The sequence below is a fragment of the Acomys russatus genome, chromosome 24 (genome assembly GCF_903995435.1).
Source record: "Acomys russatus chromosome 24, mAcoRus1.1, whole genome shotgun sequence".
In the NCBI taxonomy this organism is placed as follows: domain Eukaryota; kingdom Metazoa; phylum Chordata; class Mammalia; order Rodentia; family Muridae; genus Acomys; species Acomys russatus.
Window position 1 is genome coordinate 14,686,170 of NC_067160.1, and position 23,819 is coordinate 14,709,988.

At 46.7% G+C, this 23,819-nt stretch overlaps 1 protein-coding gene across 1 annotated transcript in view; it reads right to left on the reverse strand.

The window, feature by feature from the left end:
* The window catches only part of Rapgef4 (Rap guanine nucleotide exchange factor 4), a 287,611-nt gene that overhangs the window by 218,943 nt on the left and 44,849 nt on the right, over positions 1-23,819 (reverse strand). Inside the window, exons 2-3 of the mRNA XM_051166215.1 lie at positions 16,694-16,836; positions 13,497-13,585 (exon numbers count right to left, since the gene is read on the reverse strand). Of these exons, the coding sequence (XP_051022172.1) occupies positions 13,497-13,585; positions 16,694-16,836 (232 nt within the window). The remainder of the gene's footprint in view (positions 1-13,496; positions 13,586-16,693; positions 16,837-23,819) is intronic.

Consider the following 23,819-nt stretch of genomic DNA (forward strand, 5'->3'; position numbering starts at 1 on the left):
ATCCGGGGGAAGTTTAAAAACACCCATTCATAAATTCTCCAGAGGGGCAACTGCAAACAGGTCCATTCACAAAGCGTGCCCAGCACTGAAGTTAACAGCACTCAAGGAATTGGCGAGTAACTTGCCAGTTCTAGGAGAAACGTGGGATGAGTTGTAACAAGTCACAGCCTTCCACAGACGCCCTAGAGGAGGGCTCCCTGGAGGCTCTCACTGCGCTGTCGTATTCTTGTAGGTCTAACTTCAGAACCATTTCTTTTGCCTAATGCGATCTTTCCAGTGTTGAGACTTGTTTGTTTTGAGACAGGTTTTCTCTGTATAGCCCTGGCTGTCCTGGAACTCTCTCTGTAGACCAGGCTTGAAGTCACAGAGACCCGCCTGCCTCTGTCTCCCTGAGTGCTGGGATTAAAGATGTGCGCCACCACTTCCCAGCTAGCATTGCGACTTCTTAAGACTTGAGGGGGACCCCTCATGAGGACTGCAGCAGGGGGTTGTTCAACTTCAGTTTACACATGAATTAGCTGATGTTGACAGATTAATCGGGTGTCTTCCTCTCCCTTCATGACACGTGTAGCTTGTCACCACAGGGTACACAAACTTCGGCTGTGGGACTCAACATGACCTGTCTTGTTGGCAGTGAACGGCTCTTGTAATGAAGACACGGGGCAGAAGGCTCGCTTTCCCTGGAGCTTCCAGTTTGCTCACTTGTAGTAGTGCTGCCTGCACAGCATTGTCCCTCCACCCTAGAACAGAATGCTGCTCAGGCGCCTTTAAGGTACATCCTTCTGTGAAGAGGTAGGACAGTGGGGGACAAGCAGCTTCCTCGGCCTTCTCTGGAGAGAGCCCAGTGTCCCACAGAGGAAACCTATTGATCAGTACACTTTAAAAGGAATTTTTAAATTTATTTTTTCCTGTGTATATGGGTGCTTTGCCTCCATATATATCTGTGTGTAGTGCCCTTGGAGGCCAGAAGATGGCGTAGGATCACCTGGGACTAGATATCTGCACGCATGTGAGTGGAATGTTGTGCCATGACTGAGCATGGTTTTGACTGTGATGTTCCCTTTGTCCATCAAAGGGAGTGTGATGTTCCCTTTGTCCATCATGTCGAGTGAAATGCTTGGGTCAGAATGGTCTCAGATTTCCTGCTTTTTAAAATTTTGGGATATTTGCATTATATATATGTGATATAAATGCATAGTTCATATATATGTATATGTATCTGTGTCGTATGATATATATGCATTTGTTATATATGGCATATATGCATATGCTTTATATATAAATATATACATACATATATACACTATATACATATATATATAAATAATCAGGAGATACCTTGAGTGTGAAGGACCTCAGTCTAAACACAAAATCACTTCTGTGTCTTATTTCCTTATGCACAGTCTAAAAGTAACATCATGCGATATTCCAAACAAATCTGTCCTCACGCTGAGCTCTATTTTGTGTGTACATGTGTGTGCACACACATGTGCATGGCAGTGCACGGGCACACATGTGGAGGCTAGAGTCAGGGTCTTTGAGCCAGGGCCTCTCAGTGAGCTCATCACTCAGCAGTTGGCTGGGCTGTCTCCCCAGCTCCTGTCACTGTAGGGTTAGAGAGCCCAGCTTTGTCACATGGGTCCTGGTGCTTCTCTGGCAGGTACTTCATTGACTGAGCCACCACTCCATTCCTTAAACTGTGTCTGAACTACCTGTCATACAGGATCAGATATAGAATGTTCCAGAACTTAGGATTCTGCGGTTAGGAATGCTGTTAAAGTGATCCCGCACTATCATCAAGCATTATCACTGCTTCATAAGCTAGACAAACGCAGCCGTAGAGATGTCCACAACAGCCAGTTACAGGAAGAGCCGAGACAAGGAGCTAGTCACTCTCTTAACTTAGCTACAGACCGCCTGGCCCTACTGACCCTTGTAGAAACACACTGATGTGTCACTTGACAATGCATCTGTGCCCCAAGGGCTTTCTGGTAATCATTCTGTGGAGAGAGCTCCTAGTCAGCCTGGGTGGAGGTGCAGCTCTCTGCTACACCTGCTTCCTGACTCCCTGTCCTAGCTAGGGTTATTAATGCTTTGATGAAATACTATAGCCCAAAGCAACTTGGGGATAAGAGGGTTTATCTCACTCATACTCCCAAATAACTGTTCATCATCAAAAGCAGTCAGGGCAGGAACTCATGCGGGGCAGGGACCTGGAGGCAGGAGCTGCTGCAGAGGCCATGGAAGGGTGCTGCTTACTGGCTTGCTCCTCATGGCTTGCTCAGCCTGCTTTCTTATAAAACCCAGGACCACCAGCTCAGGAGTGCCCATCTCCCCCACACCCCCACACCCCACCTCCAAGCTCACATTAGTTTGGGCCTTGTCACATCAATCACTACTTAAGAAAACACCCTAAAGTCTTGCCTACAGCCCAATCTTATGGAGACATTTTCTCCACTAAGTGTTCTGTCCTCTCAGGTGACTGTAGCCTGGGTCAGATTGACATAAAATATTTAGCACACGCCCTTCCGGCGTGTGTACCTCAGTCTCTGTGTACCAGTTGATAAAACTGCCCAAGCCTTCACCAGACAAATCTGCAGCTATCTGCACCAACAAGCCTGTAGTGACAGGCCCCAAACACCAGGCCAAGGAGGTCCACACAGAGACACAGGGCCAGACAGAACTGATGTGGAAAATGCCTGAGCCTGGTAGACCTAGATTGCACTTAAACCTCGGCTTTATGCAAAACATTCCCTGAGTCCTCTGTGGAACGGTCACAGTATCTTTAATGAGATTAATAGCAGAACACATTTTAAGCATTTATTTAATTGGGGGGGCAGCCACCATGACACACATATCATAGCATGCAGGTGGGGGTCAGTGTGAGGACCTGTGGGAGTTGGTTTTCTCTTTTTAGCATGTGGGCTTCCGGGGCTCGAACTCACATAGTCAGGCTTGGCAGCAATCCCCTTTACTGGCTGAGCTATCTTGCCAGAATTAAATAGAAATAAACAATATAAAGGAAACTATAATTCCTAACTCAGTCACGTTGCCATGCATGTATAGGTTTTCTACACTCCTAAAAAGCAAATTATATTTTTGCTATTATTTAAACAACAGAGAATCTCTATAGTCGTGTGTATTAAGCTTCATCTAATGACGGGCTTTCAACCCTTAAATTCCAAGTTTCTCTGTCCCCCAGTCTGGATGTCAAGTGGTTTGAATGATCTGCAAAACACTTGAGCTCTCTGGGGGAGCTTGTATTCAAAGAAACCCTCCTGACAATCCTGTTGTAAATCAAAGAATCCTTTTGTACTGCGACTAATCACCCCTTAATTTATCTGCTTTGTGCGCCTGCATTATGGAATACGCACATCGTAAAGGAGACATTCTCACAAGAGCCATTTCATATTTGCTTCTTACGTACCAGTATGAAAATAGAGCTGGTGCTAAGAGGGCCGGGGTTACATGTCACAGGCAGTTAAGATGCTGGTCCAAGCTAGGAAAGTTGGGACTGGCAGGCAAACGGTTTAGAAGCATCCATTGAAAGCCAGCTTGCACAGATGTTCTGGGGAGGTCAGAGCCACTTAATTGGTACCAAAGACATGAGCATTGTCTGTGATGAGCACGTGGAGATTTCTTTAAGTTATTCTGTAATGTTGAAGAGTGATCAGATCTTAGGCCAGGCATGCTGCTTCGTGCTTCTTACCCCAGCACTTGGGAGGCAGAAACAGCATCACCTCTGAGAGTCTGAGGCCAGCCTCTGGTCTTCTATAGAGTAAGCTCCAGGCCAGCCAGGGCTACATAGTAAGACCTGGACTCAAAAAAAAAAAAAAAAAAAAAAAAAAAAAAATCCAACATCCCTCCCCCAAAAGGAGAGGTAGCATATCTGTGGCTATTCAGACTTCATTCATATCGTGTATTAGTGAGTCAAGAATTAATAATCTCATTTGTGTTTGATTATATTTAAGTGTGAGACAGACTCAGAAAGAAGCATGTTTTTCCCAAAGCAAATGTTTTCACAGTGTTCATTTTTCAGCCTGTAAGTATGCTCAGCGCAGAAGCCATTGTGTTTCAAAGCACTTGCATTTAGCTTGTGAGCTTGAATTTGCTCCTGGAATTTATTGAGTCCTCTAAGCGCTTTTAAGTAATAAAATTGAATGGAACCCAATTTTAGAGTCGGTTAAGGCATCCAACTGTACGTGTGTCAAAAAGGATTTACCGCCAAGCAGGAAGGCAAGATACTTCTAAGTCAAATGTGTTTTCTGGCAAGCAGAAGCAACAAGGCCGGTTCCTTTTCGAGCATGTCCCTGGATTCAGCTTGCTGGGCAGCTGACAGACATCAGGCAAGCTGGCTTGCAGAGGATGGGCTGGTGTGGGCATTTCTAACCAGTGCAGAGAGCCTATCTGGCCAGCACTGTGTCACCCAGACAAAGAATACATAGCAACAAAACTAAACGTAGGATGAGTTGTGCAGAATGCTAAGTCAATTAAGAAATCTGCTCCTAACGAATAGCGGCAGAGCGGCAGCCGGAGTGCAGGCAGCAGGCAGCAATGACGGACGACCGACCGCTGCCAGCTTGGCACTCTTACGTTTCCTGGGCTTCATAAAACTGTGTAGAAATGTGCCCAGCAAATGTCTCCCAAAAATGGTGATGTCACTGAAAACAAAATGAGTAGCTGAGTGAAAGAATGGAGGCAGAGAGGGAGAGGAGGAGCAGAGAGGGGGAGAAAGGGAGGGAGGGAAGAAGAGAGAGTGATCTGGGCTTCCAATCTGATAAACAAAAATGCAATGCCCAAAAGCATCTGAGTTATAAAGGCAAAGGCAGGAATCATAAGAGGTTCACTACTTGACCTTAGAGAGAGCCGGGGGGGGGGGGGGGGGGGGGGGGGGGGGGGCGGAGCAGTAAGAGGTCTTTTTTTCTAAAACCAGAGTAAAATTTGCCAGATAATGGCACAATGACAGATGAGGGGGTGGGATGAAGTGAAGACCAAGGCCAAGGGCAGCCCAGACAGATTCTCTGCTCCAGTGAAATGGCTGAACAAAAATTAAACCCCTGTAGTTTCAAACACTGGGAAGCGGTTCCCGCTTTTCATGTTCTAACACTGCCCTCTTGTGACCAATGATAGCATTGCAGGCATGGCAGCCAACAGCGCTCCTTTCTAGGCAACCAGCTTTTTATTGGTTACCAGAAAGCACAGGGACTCTGCACATCCAAAGCTTTGTGCTAAGTGCATTAAGACTCGTTAAGGTAGGAGCAGCTAGCTTCAGTTTACAGGGTACAGTGAGTGGGTGTCTGTTACAAAGGAGCATGGCCTTCAGTGACATCCCAAACCACCATTCTCTGTTAACATGGACTCCTGTCAGCAGCCTCTGGGCATTGGTATGATTGGAAACTTTCCCATACTTTGGGTGTTTCCAGATTAGTTTAAACTCATACATGTTTCTAGGATTTAGATATTTATTATACCATACATTCTCTTCACCAAGACAATCTGCAGGGAGAAACAAGACCTTGTGCGCTCCCTCTCTCTCTCTCTCTCTCTCTCTCTCTCTCTCTCTCTCTCTCTCTCTCTCTCACACACACACACACACACACACACACACATGTACATGCGTGCCCACACACACAAGTTGGGTGCTGTTGTCTGATATAGTGAGATTTATAAGCCTATTTAAGTTTTATTATTATTATTTCTTGTCACTTAAGGATAATGATGATGATGATTTTTTGCCACTTCATGCTTGTTATTATTTATTGTTTATAACAATGTCCTATTGTTTACTTCCAATCCATTAATATAGTAATGAAAAATGCACCTCCATAGTTCACTCAAGTAGGACCATCTAGCCCAAGTAAGCAGGCCTGAGAGTACATGCGGTCAGGCTTGAGTTTGGTGACAGGATCTGAAGGCCTCTGTGTCCTGGGTAGAATGTCCTGGAGGTGCAGGCAGACGCCACAGGGGAGCTGGAGAGACTAGTCCTCAACAAAACCCCTGTTGCCAAATAGCAGTCTACATGACCACATGAGTCACGTTGAGACTCCATTAGACACGGACGCCATCTTGTAGGCATGCCCCCTTGTTGGCTGGTCAAGGGTTCATAAGATAGCAAAAAGAATGGCCAATGCAGGAAGGCCGTCTGTGAAGCAGGAGACATGCCCATGACACTATACAAAGCCTAGGCTTTGTTTGGTGGTGTAGAGGAATAAACATGGTGAATGTGAAGATAGATATGAGGGTTTGCAGGTCTCCAAAGGTCCCTCAGCACAGGAAGAAGAGGAGTGGCTCCACATGTCCCAGAATTCTTGGGGCAAATGTGGTTTCAAGGGAGCCATGAGGAAATGAGGGCAAGAGCATCAGTTCCTTGGGGGAAGGTCTCTGGGTGGGACATGTCCCCGCCCACCCAAGGGTTTTCTCTCTCCCACCCAGGTTGCTCTGAAAGCCTGAGGCCTGGGGAACTCAGCTGCCCAGAATGCAAGGCTGCAAGAAGCAGGGTGTGGCTCTGGGCCCATCAGGGAAAGGAAGAATGTAACTGCCTGAGAACCGAGCTGTGTGGCTCTTTCTCGACAGGATTTTGTATCATTTGGGAACAGGGCGAGGTGGTTGGCAGCAAGTCTTGCCTCTTTCTCTTTCTGCCTGCACACTACCCTCACCAGCTTTGGCTACTGAGCTGACAGTGGGACTGAGCCCTGTGCTGGGAGGTAGGCCACCCCTAGGCCTGAAGCCCAAAGGCCTGTCTTCCTTCCTCCCCACACAGCAGAGAGCCTGACGTTGGCAGGCCCACTCATTCCCTGAATAGTTTTCGCACTTTGTGTAGTTTTCCCTGCAATGTGGCTTCAATGGATTTCCTTACTGCAAGCTTAGGCCTCATCAGGCCAGGGACAATAGTGAATGCACACTGCACCCACCGCATCCCCTGGACACTGATGAGACACTTTCAGACAGTGTTGACTAACCCTGATGATGGCAGAGAATACAGGGATGACAGGAATCCTAGTGGCCTCTAGCTCTTCAGCTTCCTACTCTGTCATCCTAAGGAGCCCATGACTTCTCTGTGTACAAGCACAATACAGTACACTTGGGTCAACCTGCAGGGGGCAGAGGGCCTCAAGCCAAAGCTAGAGATAGGCTCTGTAAACAGTGCTGGACATCACCAGTGAAAAGTGAGGACAACCTACATCGAAGGCCCAAAAGGTTCAAGAAAAGCCATGCACACCAATCATACAGGGGAAAAACACGCATTGTTTTTTCTTTTCTTTTCTTTTCTTTTTTTCTTTTTTTTTCTTTTTTTGAGATAGAGTTTCTCTGTGTAGCCTTGGACTTGTTTTGTAGACCAGGCTGGCCTCGAACTCACAGATATCTGCCTGCCTCTGCCTGCCTGAGTGCTGGGATTAAAGGTGCGTTTCACCATGCCCGGCTGACACTGTGTTCTTAAGCTACTGAGCCCAAAGTGACTAATGGAGAAAAGAAGACATAGCATTTATATATGCATTCTTAACTTTCTATCACTACACAAAGTAGGCTAATTTTTTTGGGGGAAAAAAAAAGGATCAAATCAATAAAACTCAATAAATGAATACCATAATAAATACTATGTCAGACCCTGGAGGCCCATCTCTTCAGGGGTGCCACCACCCACTTCTTCCCTTCTCCCAGGAGGCCACGCAACCCCCCAACATCCTTTCTAACAATTTCACCTCTACCCCGTAACCTGCTGCCCTTCAGTTTTCTTCCTTCGTCTGTCCTACTCCAACATGGATATGCTGTGGAACACAAGGCCACATTGGTTTAACCATACATTGCTAGGTCTAAGAGGTGGTCGGAGAAGAGTAGGTGGGTGTGGCAGCAAAGGCCGGGGTTCTGAGCTGGCATCGCATACAGAAAAATGGCTAGAGGAACCCCATAGGGAAGCTGTTTTTCTCCACAACTGTAATCCTAGACTGCCTCGCTTCTATTTCCTCCCTCTTCTCGTCCTTCAGGCACCCATTATAGTCAAGGACATAAGCCCCAGAGTCACAAAGAAGCTGGCTGCCCCATCTGATGGGTGTGAGCACACTGGCGAGCAAAATGAGTCTCATGGGAGCTCTCAAGATGCTTGTTGGCTGCTCAGTACATAGCTGACTGTAGGGGGCACCCTTGAGCCAGAAACGCTTCTCTTTGCTCACTGTTCTGGGCCAGAAAGCATCTAATGCTCCCCCCCCCCCCCCCCCCCACACACACACAGGGGCTGAAACTCAGGGTGCCTTTGGGAGCTTGTCACTGTATCCCTCTGATTTGGCGAGAAGACGGGCCAGACTGAGGATCTTAGAGAAAGAAAATGGAGATGCAGGCTGGCAGAGGAAAACTGCTCTGCCCTCTCTGATGACTCGACCCTGTACACAGCTCACCTCCATCCTCTCTCTTCAGTTCTCCTTTAACCTCTTGTAACAGTTTTTCTCTTCCTCGCTTCCAGCTCCCAACTCTCCACCTATGTTTTGTTGGTGGTGGTGGTGGTTGGTTGGTTGGTTGGTTGGTTGGTTGGTTAATGTGTAGGCAGCAGGAAGAATGTAAACTTTGGACTATGTCAGACCTGGATCCAAATCTTTGGTTGCTATGCAACTGTGCAGCTCCAGGATGGTTGGAACTACTGTTAGGAAGCCGATGGGCACACCAGCACACATATATATGCCTAAAGATGAAGCCAGTCCCAAGCATAAAGGATATACTGGTATGCTCTTCTACGCTAACCTGATGATCATTTGTTTGGTCAAACCCTAGATGCTGTAATTTTTTCGTTTTTTGTTTTGGATGTGATTGATGTCACAGTAAATAAAATTTAGATTTATTCACTTTTATGTATTACTTGGGGGTGGTGCACACAAGCCACAGGATACATGTGGAAGTCAGAGGACAACTCTGTGGGGTCCACTCTGTCCTCCCTCCTTTTGCACAGGTCAAAGGGATCAAATTTAGGTCTCTTCCAGGCTCGCACAATGAGCGTTTTTACCTGCTGAGCCATCTCACCACCCATAAATAAACTTTAAAGAAAACAAATTACCCTTTCTGGGGTAGGTGGGCCTTGTCCCGATCAGCTGATGGTCTTAAGAGCAAATCTGTTTCCCTTGGGGTTCCCACAGAAGAAAGAAGGCAGAGTTTCCAGCCCACTTGTCCAAGAATACAACTTGTCCCCCAGCCCTGACAGCTGCCCTAGGAGTTCATGTCTGCTGAGGCCCATGAGCCTGGGAACCAAACCCAGTGTGTCTTTGTTTCCTTTCCTCCCTCCATCTTTCCCTTTTCTCTTATACAGGGCACTCTTCTACCAAGCTAAGCAGTCAGGCTAATTTGCCCCAATTGCTGCTAGGCAGAGGCCCAATGCTGACTACACAGTCAGCCCAAGTAACAACTTCTTCTTCTTCTTCTTCTTCTTCTTCTTCTTCTTCTTCTTCTTCTTCTTCTTCTTCTTCTTCTTCTTCTTCTTCCTCCTCCTCCTCCTCCTCCTCCTCCTCCTCCTCCTCCTCCTCTTCCTCTTCTTATATATAGGAAGTCTGGTGGGAGGAGGGCCAGCCATCTTGCTCCCCTCCTTAATTTCTTCCTGTTCCACAGCTGGGACCTTGAGCTGCCTGAGAGCCTGGGCCCACTTTCTGGGTCAATGTCCCTTTTCTTCCTTGTATCTTAATGGTGAAAATACATCCAGAAAACTGGTTCAACTTTACAGGATGGAGTATGTCAAGGAGCCAGTGAGCAGTGTCAGTATAAGCTAATAACGCCCCATGATTTAGGAGCCTGGGAAACCAAGCATAGCTCAGGAAAGTTGTCTGCAGTAGGGTTAAGGTCAAAATTACACATTAAAAACCTACAACTAAATTATATTAACTTCAAGTGTAAAGCCCCACAGCAAATTGCAAAGCATTACCTGGCTCTCCCCTGCTAGGACCTCATGGGGCTCTCCCATTGGGGCAGGGCAATATTCCTGAAGATCCTGACCACGGATTACTTTTCACCCCATCAAAGTCTCATGCAGCAGCAGCAGCAGCAGCAGCAGCAGCTGTGTCAGTCCACTTCTGCTGGTGCCCTGATCATGCCCTCGGGCACAGCTGCACTTTCTTTCCACTTCTCTCTCCTCCTTAATCTTCACTTTCTTCTTCCCTTCCTCTTTTCTTTTCAGTTTCTCTCCTTTTTCCATCAAGACTTATTCAGGGCCCGTTCAAAGAGCAAGAGGGACCAACAAATGACCCTCCTCAAGGTCCTCCCTGTGGCACATCTGTGCAGAAGACCTCAGGACAGCAGAATGAAAACAGTGGGGGGTGTGTGTGTATTTGTGTGTGTACGAGTGTGTGTGTATGTGTATATGCGTGTGTGTACAAGTGTGTGTGTACTAGTGTGTGTGCACGGGTATGTACATGTGTGTCTGTGTCTGTGTGTATGCATGTGTGTGCGAGTGTGTGTGTGCTAGTGTGTGTGCACGAGTGTGTGTGTGTGTATGTATGTGTCTGTGTGTGTGTGTGTGTGTAGAGGGTAATATTTCATCACCTGGCTTTCTTCTCCTTCTTCTTAATTTGAAACAGTGTCCTGTGCCTTAGGCGGGCCCCAACTTCTACAAGTACCTCATTGTGACCTTAAACTCCTGATCCTCCTGCTTCCACCTATAATTATGTGCACTGCCTCATGTGGTTTACATGGCACTGAGAATCAAACCCAGGCACTTTCGGCAAGCTAGGCAAGCTCTCCACCAACTGAGCTCCACACATCTCTAGCTCTTTTCATGTTCCTTTCCAGAGCAGAGCAGTGGTTTAGAGCACGCGCATGGGACCAGGTGCTCATGTGTGAATCCTAACTGCCTTGGTCTCTAATATCTGAGGCTAAGCTATTGACCTGCTGGGGGACGGGGATAGTTTCCTCATCCGTAAAGAGAAGTCAGGAACACAACCTAATTCACAGGTTATACAAGGATTCAAAGACAGCCAGGCCTGTCCAGTGCTTAGAATACTGGCCACTAGGGATGACTATGCAAAAAACGTCAGCCGTTTGCAGACTCACTGGGACACTGAGGCAGCTGATAACAATCAAAGTCTTCTCTGAAATGCAAGGAAAACCAGTCATGAGAGAGAAGAGAGGAGGAGCCGTGGGCGGCAAGCCATGTCTGGGGTCCTCTCTACACACAGGGAAAGTGCCCATAGGACAAGAATGGCCTGGTCACCAAAGGGAACAGTGACCATCCACAACAGTGGGCCTAACACAGGAAACCAAGCGTGTTCCAAAGTTCACGCCACCAACAACCTTTTGAGATGCCACTGCCGTTGTAAGAGGTCTGTAGGGCTAAAGAGATGGCTCAGCAGCAAAGAACAGTGGCTGGTCTCTCAGAGGACCTGGGTTTGGTTCCCAGAACCAACATGGTGGCTCACAACCATCCAGACCTCCAGTTCCAGGGGATCTGATATCCTCGTCTGACCTCCTCCAGCACCAGGCATGCACGTGGCACACAGATTTACACGCAGACTCATACGCACTCACTATAAATAAATAAATCTTAAAAAAAAAAAAAAAAAAAGCGATTGTCCACGAGTCCCTACAGATTGTAAATCTCAAATTTAGAATCACAAATATTTTCTTATTTAAAGTGTGCTGCCAAAATGGGCTCAGAAATTGTCACCTATATGTAGTGTGCCTGTGTACATGTATGCAAGTGGTGTGTGTGTGTGTGTGTGTGTGTGTGTGTGTGTGTGTGTGTGTGTGTATGTGTTTACTCTTTTGTGGGGGCCAGAGGTGTTCAATGTCGAGTATCTTCCCCGGTCGCTCTTCCCCTGAGTCTTTGAGCCAGGGTCTCTCACTGAGACCTGGGACTCATCAGTTTACTGGTCAATGAGCTCCCATGAACTTTGAGAACTGTGACTATAGATGCCTGAGGCTACACCAGGCTGGTAAGCGGATGCTGAGGCTCTGAGCCTAAGTCCTCAGGTTTATACAGCAGGCACTTTCCTTACTGAGCCACCACCCTAGCCTAGGAATAGGGGGGGGGGCGGTTGCGGGGTTTGCTGGTGTTTGTTTGTTTTGTTTTGTTTTGAAGAGTTGCAGTGTGGTTTTTTTGTTCATTTTGTTGTTAGTTGTTTTTTGGTTGTTTTTTTTTTTTTTTTTTTTTTTGTGGAGGTTGGATAGTGTTTTGGATTTGGTCTGTCTTTCTTTCTTTCTTTCTTTCTTTCTTTCTTTCTTTCTTTCTCAAGATGGGATTTCTCTGTATAGTCCTGGCTGTCCTGGAATTCACTCTATAGACCAGGCTGACCTTGATCTCAGAGATCCACTTCCCTCTGCCTCCCAAGTGCTGGGACTAAAGGCTTGGGCCACCACATCCAGCTCTGGAAAGATAGGCTTTTGAGGCTGCCTGTGTCAGCCATTTTTCACCGTATCTCTGAATCTCTTAGGAGGTTGATGGGGGACAACTTCTAATTTGAATAAAAATCACCATGAAAGGTAGAGCAAGGATCCCAGAGGGAAGCAAGCAGCTTTCTTTCCTCCAGGTTCTCTCTCTCTCTCTCTTTCTCTTTCTCTCTTTCTCTCTCTCTCTCTCTCTCTCTCTCTCTCTCTCTCTCTCTCTCTCTCTCTCTCTCTCTCTCTCTCTCACCGCAGTGGGACTGTCTGCACTTCCCAAGGGACAGCCAGCTCCTGAGACAGCCAGAGCATTTCTGCACTAAATGCTTTGAATTTTGACACCAAGCTCACGTCCCACAGATTTTCAGGGTATGTTGTGACATGACCAAACAAATGAATTCAACAAATACTTAATGTGGAGAAGTAGATTGGAAAATGTATTTTTTTTTTTTTTAAAGATTTATTTATTAAGTATACAGTACTCTGCCTGCATGTTCACCTGCAGGCCAGAAGAGGGCATTAGATCACATTATAGATGATTGTGAGCCACCATGTGGTTGCTGGGAATTGAACTCAGGACCTCTGGAAGAACAGTCAGTGCTCTTAACCTCTGAGCCATCTCTCCAGCCCCCGGAAAATGTATCTTTAAATAATAATAATAATAACATGGTAGACAAAGTCATGAGTTTGAGAGGGAGCTGGCTGGATACAGGGATTGAAGTGGGAGACGGAGGCCTGAAAATGGTATAAACACAGTGCTCATGTACGAGAGTCTTAAATATTAAAAAACTAAAATTAAGTTGGGCATGGTGGCACACGCCAGTAATCCTAGCACTCTAGGAGGCAGAGGCAGGCAGATGTCTGTGAGTCTGAGGCCAGCATGGGTCTACAAAGTGAGTCCAGGACAACCAAGGCTTCACAGAGAAACCCTGTCTCAAACAAACAAACAAACAAACAACCTAACAAAAAAACATAATATATTACAGTTATTTTAAAAAACATTAATAATAAATCTTAACTTTTTTTTTCATATGGTGTGGTACTGGGGATTGAACCTAGGGCCTCACACATGCTAGGCATGCACCTTACCACTGAGCTATATGCTCAAGACAGTTTGTTTGTTTGTTTGTTTTAATGGCATGGTGGATTACCTGGTGACTGCTGGTCTCAGACACTTTAACATCCAAAGACCCGGCTAGGACAGCATACCAGTTGGTTCCAATGTCACCTTGGCGAAATACTGGGGGGAAAAAAAAACAGTAGTGTAAACATATCGCAGAGGGGTTTGTTTGACTGTAGCTGACAGACCTTCACTGGACGTTACAGGTATGGCTTGTTTTCACCCTTCCTTGGTCTCTTCTCACAAGGCTACAGCATGGCTTTCTTCGGTGCCGTCCACCCACGACACTTATCTTCCAGATTCAGCATCCTAAGAAGCTGACACCCCATGAACACTGGTCTGCAAAGGTTGGCCACCCTGACTGCAGTGAGGTCCACTGGCCTGACACAGTAACTCGGGTGATTGGTCACAGCCCTCAGGAGGCTGAGGCAGATAGGCAGAGCTCTGTGAATATGAGGAAGACAGCCTGGTTTGCAAGCTGAGTCCCAGGACAGCCAAGGCTACGCAGAACATCCACGGTAATGATTCACTACCGTTCTGTGTGCCTTTATCTTAAATACATCTCACTGTGTTGTGATTCTTGGGAAACTGTGACTCTAAACAGGAGAAGGGGTTACTTGGCTTTCCACAGTATGCCGACCCAACTTCATGAATCTGCATTAAAAGCAAAACCACTGTGGTGGCACACCCATGGTCCCAGCATTCAGAAGGCTGAGATAGGAGGACCATGACTTTGTGGCCAACCCAAGAGACAGAGCAAGACTCGGTCAAGAAGTAAATTAAGTTAATAAATAAATGAATGCTGTGGTGTGTTTTCTAGGGTAATGTGTTTCCTTTTAAACTAACCAATGAACGGTTTGTTTTTCTTTGTTTATAAAAATTGTAAAGGACTGAGCCATCATTGTTGTCTTGTTTGCTTTCTGACTCCGCTGTACTTGGGCACTTGGCTGTGATTCTCACCAGAACTTTCTGAACCCGAATCGCCGCTGAGTTTGTAGTCTCAGAGCAAAACCGTGTAGACACTCAGGATACACGCTAGCTCCCGTATTATGTAAAGGGTACACTTGGGTAAGTCATCTGTAGGGATGGAGAGATGGCTCAGCAGCTATGACGCCTACGGTTCTTCCAAGGGACAGAGTTCAGTTCCCAGCACCCTAGTCGGAGAACTACCTCTAACTCCAGCTCCAGGGGATGCCACGCCCTGCTCTGACCTCGTGGACACCAGAACTTGTGTAGCAGACATTCACAAAGTCACACACATACACACACACACACACGCACACACACACACACACACACACACACACACAAATAAAATAAATCTTTTATTTAAAAAAAAAAAAAAGAAGAAAACCATTCTCTGAAACTCTTGCTTTAAAATCTCATGCAAACCAACTCTCCTGTTGACTAAGGAACCCCGTGGGACAAGCCGACAATACTTATTTTTATGTTTAAAAATCAGAGGTCAGACAACTGGCTTACCAAAAATTAAAGCGCAGCTCAGAGGGCCAGCCAAGGCCTGGCAGGGCTGGTGCACAGTGCCTAAGGGGCAGCTTCTGGGAACTATGGTTGAAGGTATGCTCTGCTCCCTCTGAGTGGACCATGTTGTGAAGGGGCACAAGACAGTGAGGGCATCCAGCCAGGACAGTGACACAGCCAGGGCCTTTCCAGTGACAACTGCTCTCAGCCTCTACCACATGCTTAGAGCTACACACGTGATCCACTCCCTATCACATGCCATACAAAATTTATTTCAAACTGGCTTTAGGAACCAAAAACATCCTCTCAAAGAATGAAGCTTCTGACATCAGTGAAGAAAAAAATTTAAACATACGTTGGTTCAAAAATTATATATGTGGAGAGTGTTTAAAGATTTATTTTACTATTTACCTGTGTTTGTGTGTCTGTGTGTGTATGCCTGCAAAGGTCAGAAGAAAATGTAAGATTCCCAGGAGCTGGAATTATTATGGGTTGCGAGCTGCCCCAACTGGATACTGGGAACCAAACCTTCCAAAGAGCAACAAGTATTAATCATTGAGCGATCTCTCCTGTCCCCCGCGCCCGCCCTGCCCCCACCCACACCCCCCCCCCACACCCCCGTGTGGAGAAATTTTCAAAATCAGAAGTGTGACCATTTGTGTGTAGATCCAGGAAAACACTTCAAAAGACACGTACTAAATACTATTAGTCATCTCTAGGTCTGGGGATGTCAGGTGACTTGTGTTGTTAATTTCCTACAGTGATGCTGTCCCTGCCTTCCCACCCAGAGCACACACGCATGCGGTCTGACTACACTGAGCCTGATTTTATGCCAGTTCACGCCCTTGTCCACAGGCCTGGTCCAAGGCCTGCAGGATGAAGACTGCTCTAATCAATCCGGGACATCTCATCAGCCTTGCCAGTGATTGCTCGAGGCTTTAGTCATGGGGTACAACACAAGAAGTCGGGTTCGGGACTTAGAAGAAACAGTCTTTCAGGGAGTCTACACAGAACACCGCCACCTGCTACAGCTGCCTGAGGCACAAGCCAAGCCCTGAGGTGCATGAGGGGGGCGGGGGCGGGGGCGGGAGCGGGGGCAGGGCCCAGCCATGAATCATCGCACCTCATGGCTTTCATAGATGATGGATTGTTTTGCTTTTTTTTTCCCCCTTCTTGAATGAGTCACTGGTTATTTAAGGCAGTTGGATGGAAGTGTTCTGTTATTGCAGAATAAAATATACCTAGAGATGGGGAACGCTGCTTTCTTAATGAAAAGAAAAACACTTTTAAAATGCCGCTTTCACCCTCTACGTTTGTTCTCGCTGCTCCCTGATTCCTATCTGGAATAAATAACATTTATTAGTGAGGTCCATTCAAATCATAGCTAACAGTGTTCGATAAGAAAAGTTGTTAGTTGCCCAACAGTCACCTCTTTCCTGGATTAAAGAAAATAATTCTTTGAATCTCTAAGGACACGCCTAAATGAGTATGTCAGTCTGTCCTTCCAGACCTATCTGGAAAGTGAGCTGCTGCCCTGAGCGGGGGGGATAACAATTTCTACACTGTGAGCTAAAGGGTGAGAAACAGAAGAAACACAGAGGACACAGACGTCAGCTCACTTGGAAGCCCAAACATCTGCCACCCAGATTCTGCGGGGACTCTGCGGGTGCTCTCGGTCCCCACACAGCTGCGGCCCCGGATGAGCGCAGGCCACACATAAGCACCTGGCACAGAAGTCACGGGACTTACGTGTTATTCCTTTCTCCAGGTTCTCATAATAACCGCATAAGCAAATCTGATGAAGGAGGTTTGGGTGAAATTTCTCGAAGGCTTTAACTTCTTTCAGGCGCGTGAAAATTATGTCCACATCTTCACTGGATCGTTCCAACGGCCTGCAGGGGGCGCAGAAAAGGCACAGAACCTGTAAGGCCTTAGTGAGAAACAGGCCACGAGGCATAAACTCACTACAGTTGCTTATCTCCTGCAGCCTGCACGGCCTGCAACTTAGAATGTGGGCCAGGATGACTCTGACCGCTTAGCTCCTCCCTCCACGCCCCTAAGTGCCAGACTATAGGCCTGTGTCGTAAAGTTAGTGGACTCTCCCAAGTGCCCCATCCCAAATCTTTATCCACCCACCCCCATCACAGTCATCTCTCTTGGGGCCTCTGCCGTCTTAAGTCCTTACTGTTGCCAACACCTAGGCAGGTCTGTTCAGAGTAAAGAAAACTAGACTCAAAGAAAATGTCTGTGGTCCTGGCTAGCCTCCCAGCTAATTCCCCCCAGAGAAGGTGTGGGTAGGACTTCCGGTAGAAGAAAGAAGACCTGGGATTACGGGGGGGGGGGGGGGGGGGGGGGGGGCGCGGGGGCAGGGCCACCTCTTCTCCAAGCCCTTTCTCTTTGACCTTTGCATGGATGTTACTTGCCTCCCTTTTTTGCCACCCTGGGCTTATGCAGCTAGAAGGCCCTGCCAGTATGGTTTTCTCTCCTCTTCTAAGGGATCACCCACACTCCAGGACTATGCCAGATTTTATTTTCTTCATAAATTACCCAGCCTGTGGTATTTGGTTATAGCAGCACAGTACCTCTGTGTCACGGCCCCTTTCCATCCATCACCTAGGGAGGACTTCCAAACTCCCTATCAGAAGCAAAGTCCTCAAGGCGCCCAGGGCTTTGCCAGGGAACTAGAACTTCAAGAGTAAACAAAAGGCTGCCCAAAGAGAGTCTGTGTGTGCTCAGAGGCAAGCACAGTCAGTACAGCAAAGGCAACAGCAGGGTGTCTCTCGGAGGGCATTCAGCCCAGTGGGCATATGCCACACTGTTGGCGCCTACAGTGAGTCAGAGCACTGCCACAGGAGGCCCGAGACTGGCCCAAAGCAAGGCCAGCATGGAAATTACCCCAGGAGGAATTGCAAGGCAGGTGAGCTAGAAACAACACTGATGTGGTAAGTTCTGTCTTCACGGGAAAAACAGCAAGAGGTGAGGAAAGCAGAACCCGTATTTGTTCCCCCTGAGGACGTCCTTTATCAGGAAGGCAGGCCATGGCAGCAGCAGACTGTCAGCCTAACACTACGTGAGAGACTGAACACTCAGGAGCAGCAGGGGAAACATGTGCTTCCATGAAGTTCAAAGTAAGCCAGGAGATCACCAAGGTTCAAATCCAGAATATAAGTCACAAAAGACGATGTCAACGGTTTTGTGTAGCCCTAACTCAAAGGTCTCAATGATATTGTCAACTGTTTTTTTTTTTTTTTTTTTTTTTGAGAGGGGGAATGGATGGGTGGTTTTTTGGGGGTTTTGTTTGTTTGTTTGTTTAGTTTTTTGTTTGTTTGTTTTGGGTTTTGGTTTGTTTTTTTGTTTTTGTTTTTTCGAGACAGGGGTTTCTCTGAGTAGCGTTGGCTATCCTAGACTCACTTTGTAGACAGACTGGCCTCGAACTCACACAGCGATCTACCTGCCTCTGCCTTCCGAGTGCATGTGCCACCACACCCAGCCTGATTGATATTGCCCATTGTTAAACATTTAAGTTCCCTCAAAAAATGAAAAATGATGATTTTTTTTAATGTAAAAATGTATAAATTACATTGTCTTGTGTCGGTTTCTGTATCTGTGTGTTTGTGTGTGCATATCCATATGCAGGGCTGCAGATTGGACCCAGAGCCTTGTGCCTGCCAGTCACGCCACCAACCCTGCCAGTCCCATGGCTTTCATCCTCAATGGCTTCTGGGGATTAGTGTAAGTGTTTCGGAACATTAGACATACGGTTAGTTAAATACACTTGAATTAAAATGACTTTGTAGCTTAGTTTGACTCTTCATTTCAACAAGAAGTCAATGTAAAAAAGATCTCTCCCTCCCTTAATGAGCAGTGACCAGAGCTAAAATAACTCACGTGAGCTTTATAAATCACACAAGGCTACAGAAGCTACAACTAGCAGTAGTACCACCACCATCGGCATGGTCATTAGTCACCAAAACCTTTAAAAGAACCATCTAATGAGGGGCTGGAGAAACGGTCTGTGGTAAGGTAAGATCCCGATCCAGGAAGAGACCGTCTCAAAAATTAGGGTGAAGAAGGAAAGAGGAAGACACACTTAATGTTGATCTCCAGCCTCCACACAGACATAGGCATGCCTGTGCATATAGACATAACACACACGCACACACACACACACACACACGCACACACAGTATCTAAGGAAACCAACGGATGCAGAGCTTGAGACATACACTAGCATGCCTGTATGCCTTTCGTAGGATTTTGAGACACGTGTGTGTTCTTTTTGTTATAACCATAAGATCTTAAACAATGCGTACTTAACGATCTCAGTCTTTAAACCACTTAGCTTTTCAAAGGGTTTTGACACCTATGGAAATTTTTGATCATTGTGGTCTAACAGATAAAGCAAATATAATGAATCCCATTTTATACTCAAAAACATTTAGACACATAAGTCAGGCGACTATCAGCATGCTGAAGATCATGTGTATTTATAATGCCGCTGATGATGTAGAGGTGTCAAAGGTCTTTGAAACTCAAGATGTTTTCCACTTATCAGGTTATCGTCTTAATTATGCGATTATTAACCACTTAGAACACTATTTACTCTGTGATAATTGCAAGTTTTTCCAGCAATGTCAATGGAATTCAGAAAGAAAGGGTGGATGGTGGTTTGTTCAATCTGCACACATTTACCAAGGAAGTAAGTGAAGCTATCTAGTGACTTAAAGGCCATGGCTTGTGTGCCCAGAGCAAGGAGGGCATCTGTGCACATACAGAATTGTCAAGGAAGGGAAAGGAGTTCAGAAAGGAAAGAGCTGTCCCTGCGGGTAAAATTCTACCAAGAATCCATGAATGCACTGTTAGCCCTAAAACCCTCCCTTCCCGTCTCTTCTTTTGTAACTGTAGCACCAGTGCTGGCAACTGAGTCTGTAAAGTTTGCTGGAGGTTTCTCCCTAGAAAGTTCTTCCTTCCTCACTCCTCCCTCTGTCAGTTTCTCACTCATTCACTACACGAGTGCATGCGCACACACCTACGTCTATACACATACACACGGTGATGCATAGATACATACCTGTTTATGTATACACACACACACACACCACAACTCAACTGCCAACATTTCCTCTTGTCTATTATCCTTGATTCCGCCTTAACCAAGGCCTGGCAAGGTCTTCCTAGTCCTTCAATAGCTGCCCAGCTGCCACAAGGAAGCAGAGACCACTAACTCTGCAGATTGCTGCTTAGTAGCCAACCTAATAAGATAGCTGCGGAGATGGTGGGTACTTTTGGTGGGTCATGGTAAGGTGTGTCCCCAAGAAGTTAGGCCAGGCAACAGATCTAGTTTAAGAAGTTTTGGGGCGGGGGAAACAGGGAGAGCAAAAGGCCTTCTTAGACTGGGGACATAAGGGAGACAGACAGACAGACAGACAGACAGAGGGACCAGGAGAGAGAGAACAAACAAGACAGACAGGGAATGAGAGAGAGCAAAAACAAAAAAGAGAAAGACAGAGGGGCAATTGGAAAGAGACAGAGACAGAGAGAGAGAGAGAGAGAGAGAGAGAGAGAGAGAGAGAGAGAGAGAGAGAGAGAGATCTGGGGTAGGCAGACCCTTTTATGTGCCACACCTGGCACACCTGGCAGAGGCAAGTGATGACATAAGCTGCCACTAGGTCCCTAAGGGCAGTCTGTTGGAAATGCCCGATAGCTAGCACAGCCTGCTAGCTTTTACATCTCTATAAGACAATGAAGAAACACATACACACACTCACACACACACACACACACACACACACACACACACACACACACACACACAACTTAAATGACTTAAGTGGCCCACTCCTTCCCACTTTCCTTCATTTCCTCTGTGCCAGTTCTTTTAAAACTAACCAGTAGTGAACCGCTGTGAAGTCAGATCCCAGTCAACAGGGGAAAGCCACAGTCACCATTTACATAAGCCTAAAAACCCAACTCAGCTTCCCTATCCCGTGTGCTTGCTCCTCTGCTCTCATGGGTGGCTTGCCCTTCTGACGAGAAGTAAGGTTTGCCCCGTGAAGACACTTTAACTGGAGTGGTTGTCTCTTTGTGACCCTGAATTTATGTCTAACAAGATGAGACCAGAGGTTGCGGCTGAGGAGGCCCAGATAGCTTCACCTCCCCGTTGGATATGGCTACTTTGTCCCAGGTCCCACAGGGGACTGAAAGCCACTGCTCTGTGGCCCTTGAAAAACAATCTCACTGTTACCTGGAGCCCAGGACCGCCTGGCAAGGCTTAAAGGATGCTGAGCCTGGCATCTGTGAGTGAATGGAGGGAAGGAAGCCTTTGAGAAGGTTCTGTCTTGTCTTTTGTTTCTTTAGATTCAAACCACAATACAAAATCAAAGTACAGCCCCGTCTAGGGCCCAGAGATGCAGCTCAGTGGTAGAGCACTTGCCAGGCATGTACAGGGTTTGATCCCCAGAACAGACAAAAAAGGCCGGATCAGTTTCAGAAGCTCGTTTCCAAGTCTCTCTGGCTGTGCTTTAGTATCTAAGGTTAGCACAGCGCCATTAGGCTGTGCACACACCCTCTGCCACAGGCTCTACAGACGCCAGCTGACCTACACCCTCAAATGCACATGGACTAGAACTCGCCAGTGCGCTGGCCCTGCTAGCATGAGGGTAAGAGAGCGTTTCATTCGGTTCTTCACATTATAGAAGAGTGTCCAGGATGAGTCAGGTGACAGATGCTTTTTTAAAATGTTTCAGACTAAAACAGAACCAGTGACTTTTCCTCGAGGTGATTCATAGAGGAGTCAGCAGCAGATGCTCATGAGGCTGGCCCACTCAGAGCTTCAGTCTGTCTGTCCGTCTGTGTGTCTGTCTATCTTGGAGTCAAGGTCTCATAGCCCAGGCTGACCTAGAATATCCTAAGTGGTTCACGCTGCCTTTGAGCTCTTGACCTTCCTGCTCCTATGTCCCCAGTGCTGGGTTAGAGGTCTGAGCCCACCGCACCTGCCTAGTAATTACTACATTCTCAACAATGAAAAGGGAAGCCATTGAAGTCTATCCTATAGAATTCCATATTCTATTCTATATGTTATTCCATGTGTTCTATATCTAAGCCAGTGGTCTATGGCAGTATCACTCAGAGTCAGTCAGTCTTGTCTATACTGAGGCAACTACACTACAGCCTGGGCCAGGGATTTTTCAAGATTCTGCCATCTGGGGCCACCTGAAGCATGGGACACGCAGTCAGTAGCGTTACAAGAGGAAAGCAGATTTTTTTAGCAGGGGAGGTTTGGAAAAAAGACTCTCAAACTGAACCAGCTAAGTTGGGGAATCTCCTTAAGAGAAAAGTAGTTTCTGAGTTAGTTATTTAGCCTTGGGGCTTTCAAGCCATTTGTTTCGGTCCCTGAACACTCCTTGCATATGTTTGCCTCCACATCTAGCACCAAACATCCTTCAGCGCCTGCTACTGGTGTCCCTGCCTGTGATAACCTGAAACATCCAAAGGAAAAGTGAACAAGGATGCTAAGCTGGGACTCTAATCAGATCACAGATCTCTTAGCAAACCACACCCACTAAACAACAGCCAAGCACAGCCCTTACAGGTGTTGCTGGCTGTGGTGTCAGGATGAGACTGGCTCCCATAGGCTCCCACATTTAAACACTTGGTTCCCAGTTGGTGGAACTGTTTGGGAAGGATTAGGAAGTGTGGCCTTGTTGGAGGAAGTTCATCACTAGGTGCAGGCTTTGACATTTCAAAAGGCCCAGGCCCCTTGAGTTAGCTCTCTGCCTCCTGCTTGTGCATCAGAAGTAACTCTCAGCTACTGCTGCAGCAGCATATCACCTACCTACCACCCAGCTCCCTGCCCTGATGGTCATAGACTTAAGCTCTGAAACTACAAGCCCCAACGAATGCTTTCTTCTATAAGGTGCAACTGGTTATGGCCTCTCTTTATAGCAACAGAAAAGTAACTAAGACACTGGTTAACTAACATTCATATTTGATAATTCGGACTGGTCAGTTAAGCATCATGGAGAATGACAATGTGGTTTTTTTTTTTTCTACTAGGAAGTTTTTATTTATTAAAAAATTCTATCGGGGCATGATGGCACACATCTTTAATCCCAGCACTCAGGAGGAAGATGGAGGCAGATATTTGTGACTTTGAAGCCGTCTTGGTCTACATATCAAGCTCTAAGCCAGCCAAGGCTAGTGAGGCTGGGTGCAGCAGCACATGCCTGTAATCCCAGAACTCAGGAGGCAGAAGCAGGCAGATCTCTGTGAATTTGTGGCCAGCCTGGTCTACAAAGTGAGTCCCAGACAGCCAAGGCTACCCAGAGAAATCCTGTCTGAAAAAACTAAAAAGAAAAGAAAAATCTATGGCATAATTTGGTGGTAGAGTACATGTTATCATACATAGGCCCCGAGTTTAAACACACACACACACACACACACACACACACACACACACACACACACACACCTCTTGTATCATTTCATACTGTGATGGAATACTGGACAAAGTCTTTGAAAGTAAAGAGAAATTGGACAAATGACGTGAACCATTGCATTCCAACATTAGACAACAGGCAACACTGGACTGTGGTCCAGGCAAGAAGAGAAATACATGAGGGAGCCACATAACAGCCTTGTTTTGCTGATACACTTTGTGAAACACAGGCAGAGGGAACACAGCAGACTCACTGGGCTGGTGGTGGCAATTTGCAGTGACGTGAGTCACAGCATAGGATACGGAAGGAGTGAACTGAGGGTGGGGCCTCACTGAGTCATCAGCTGCACATGCCCAGGCCGGTTCATAGAGAGCTCTGGCAGAACTCAGCTCTGCAGGGTTCTGTAGGTCAGGTTTTCTCACAGAGATACATGACCT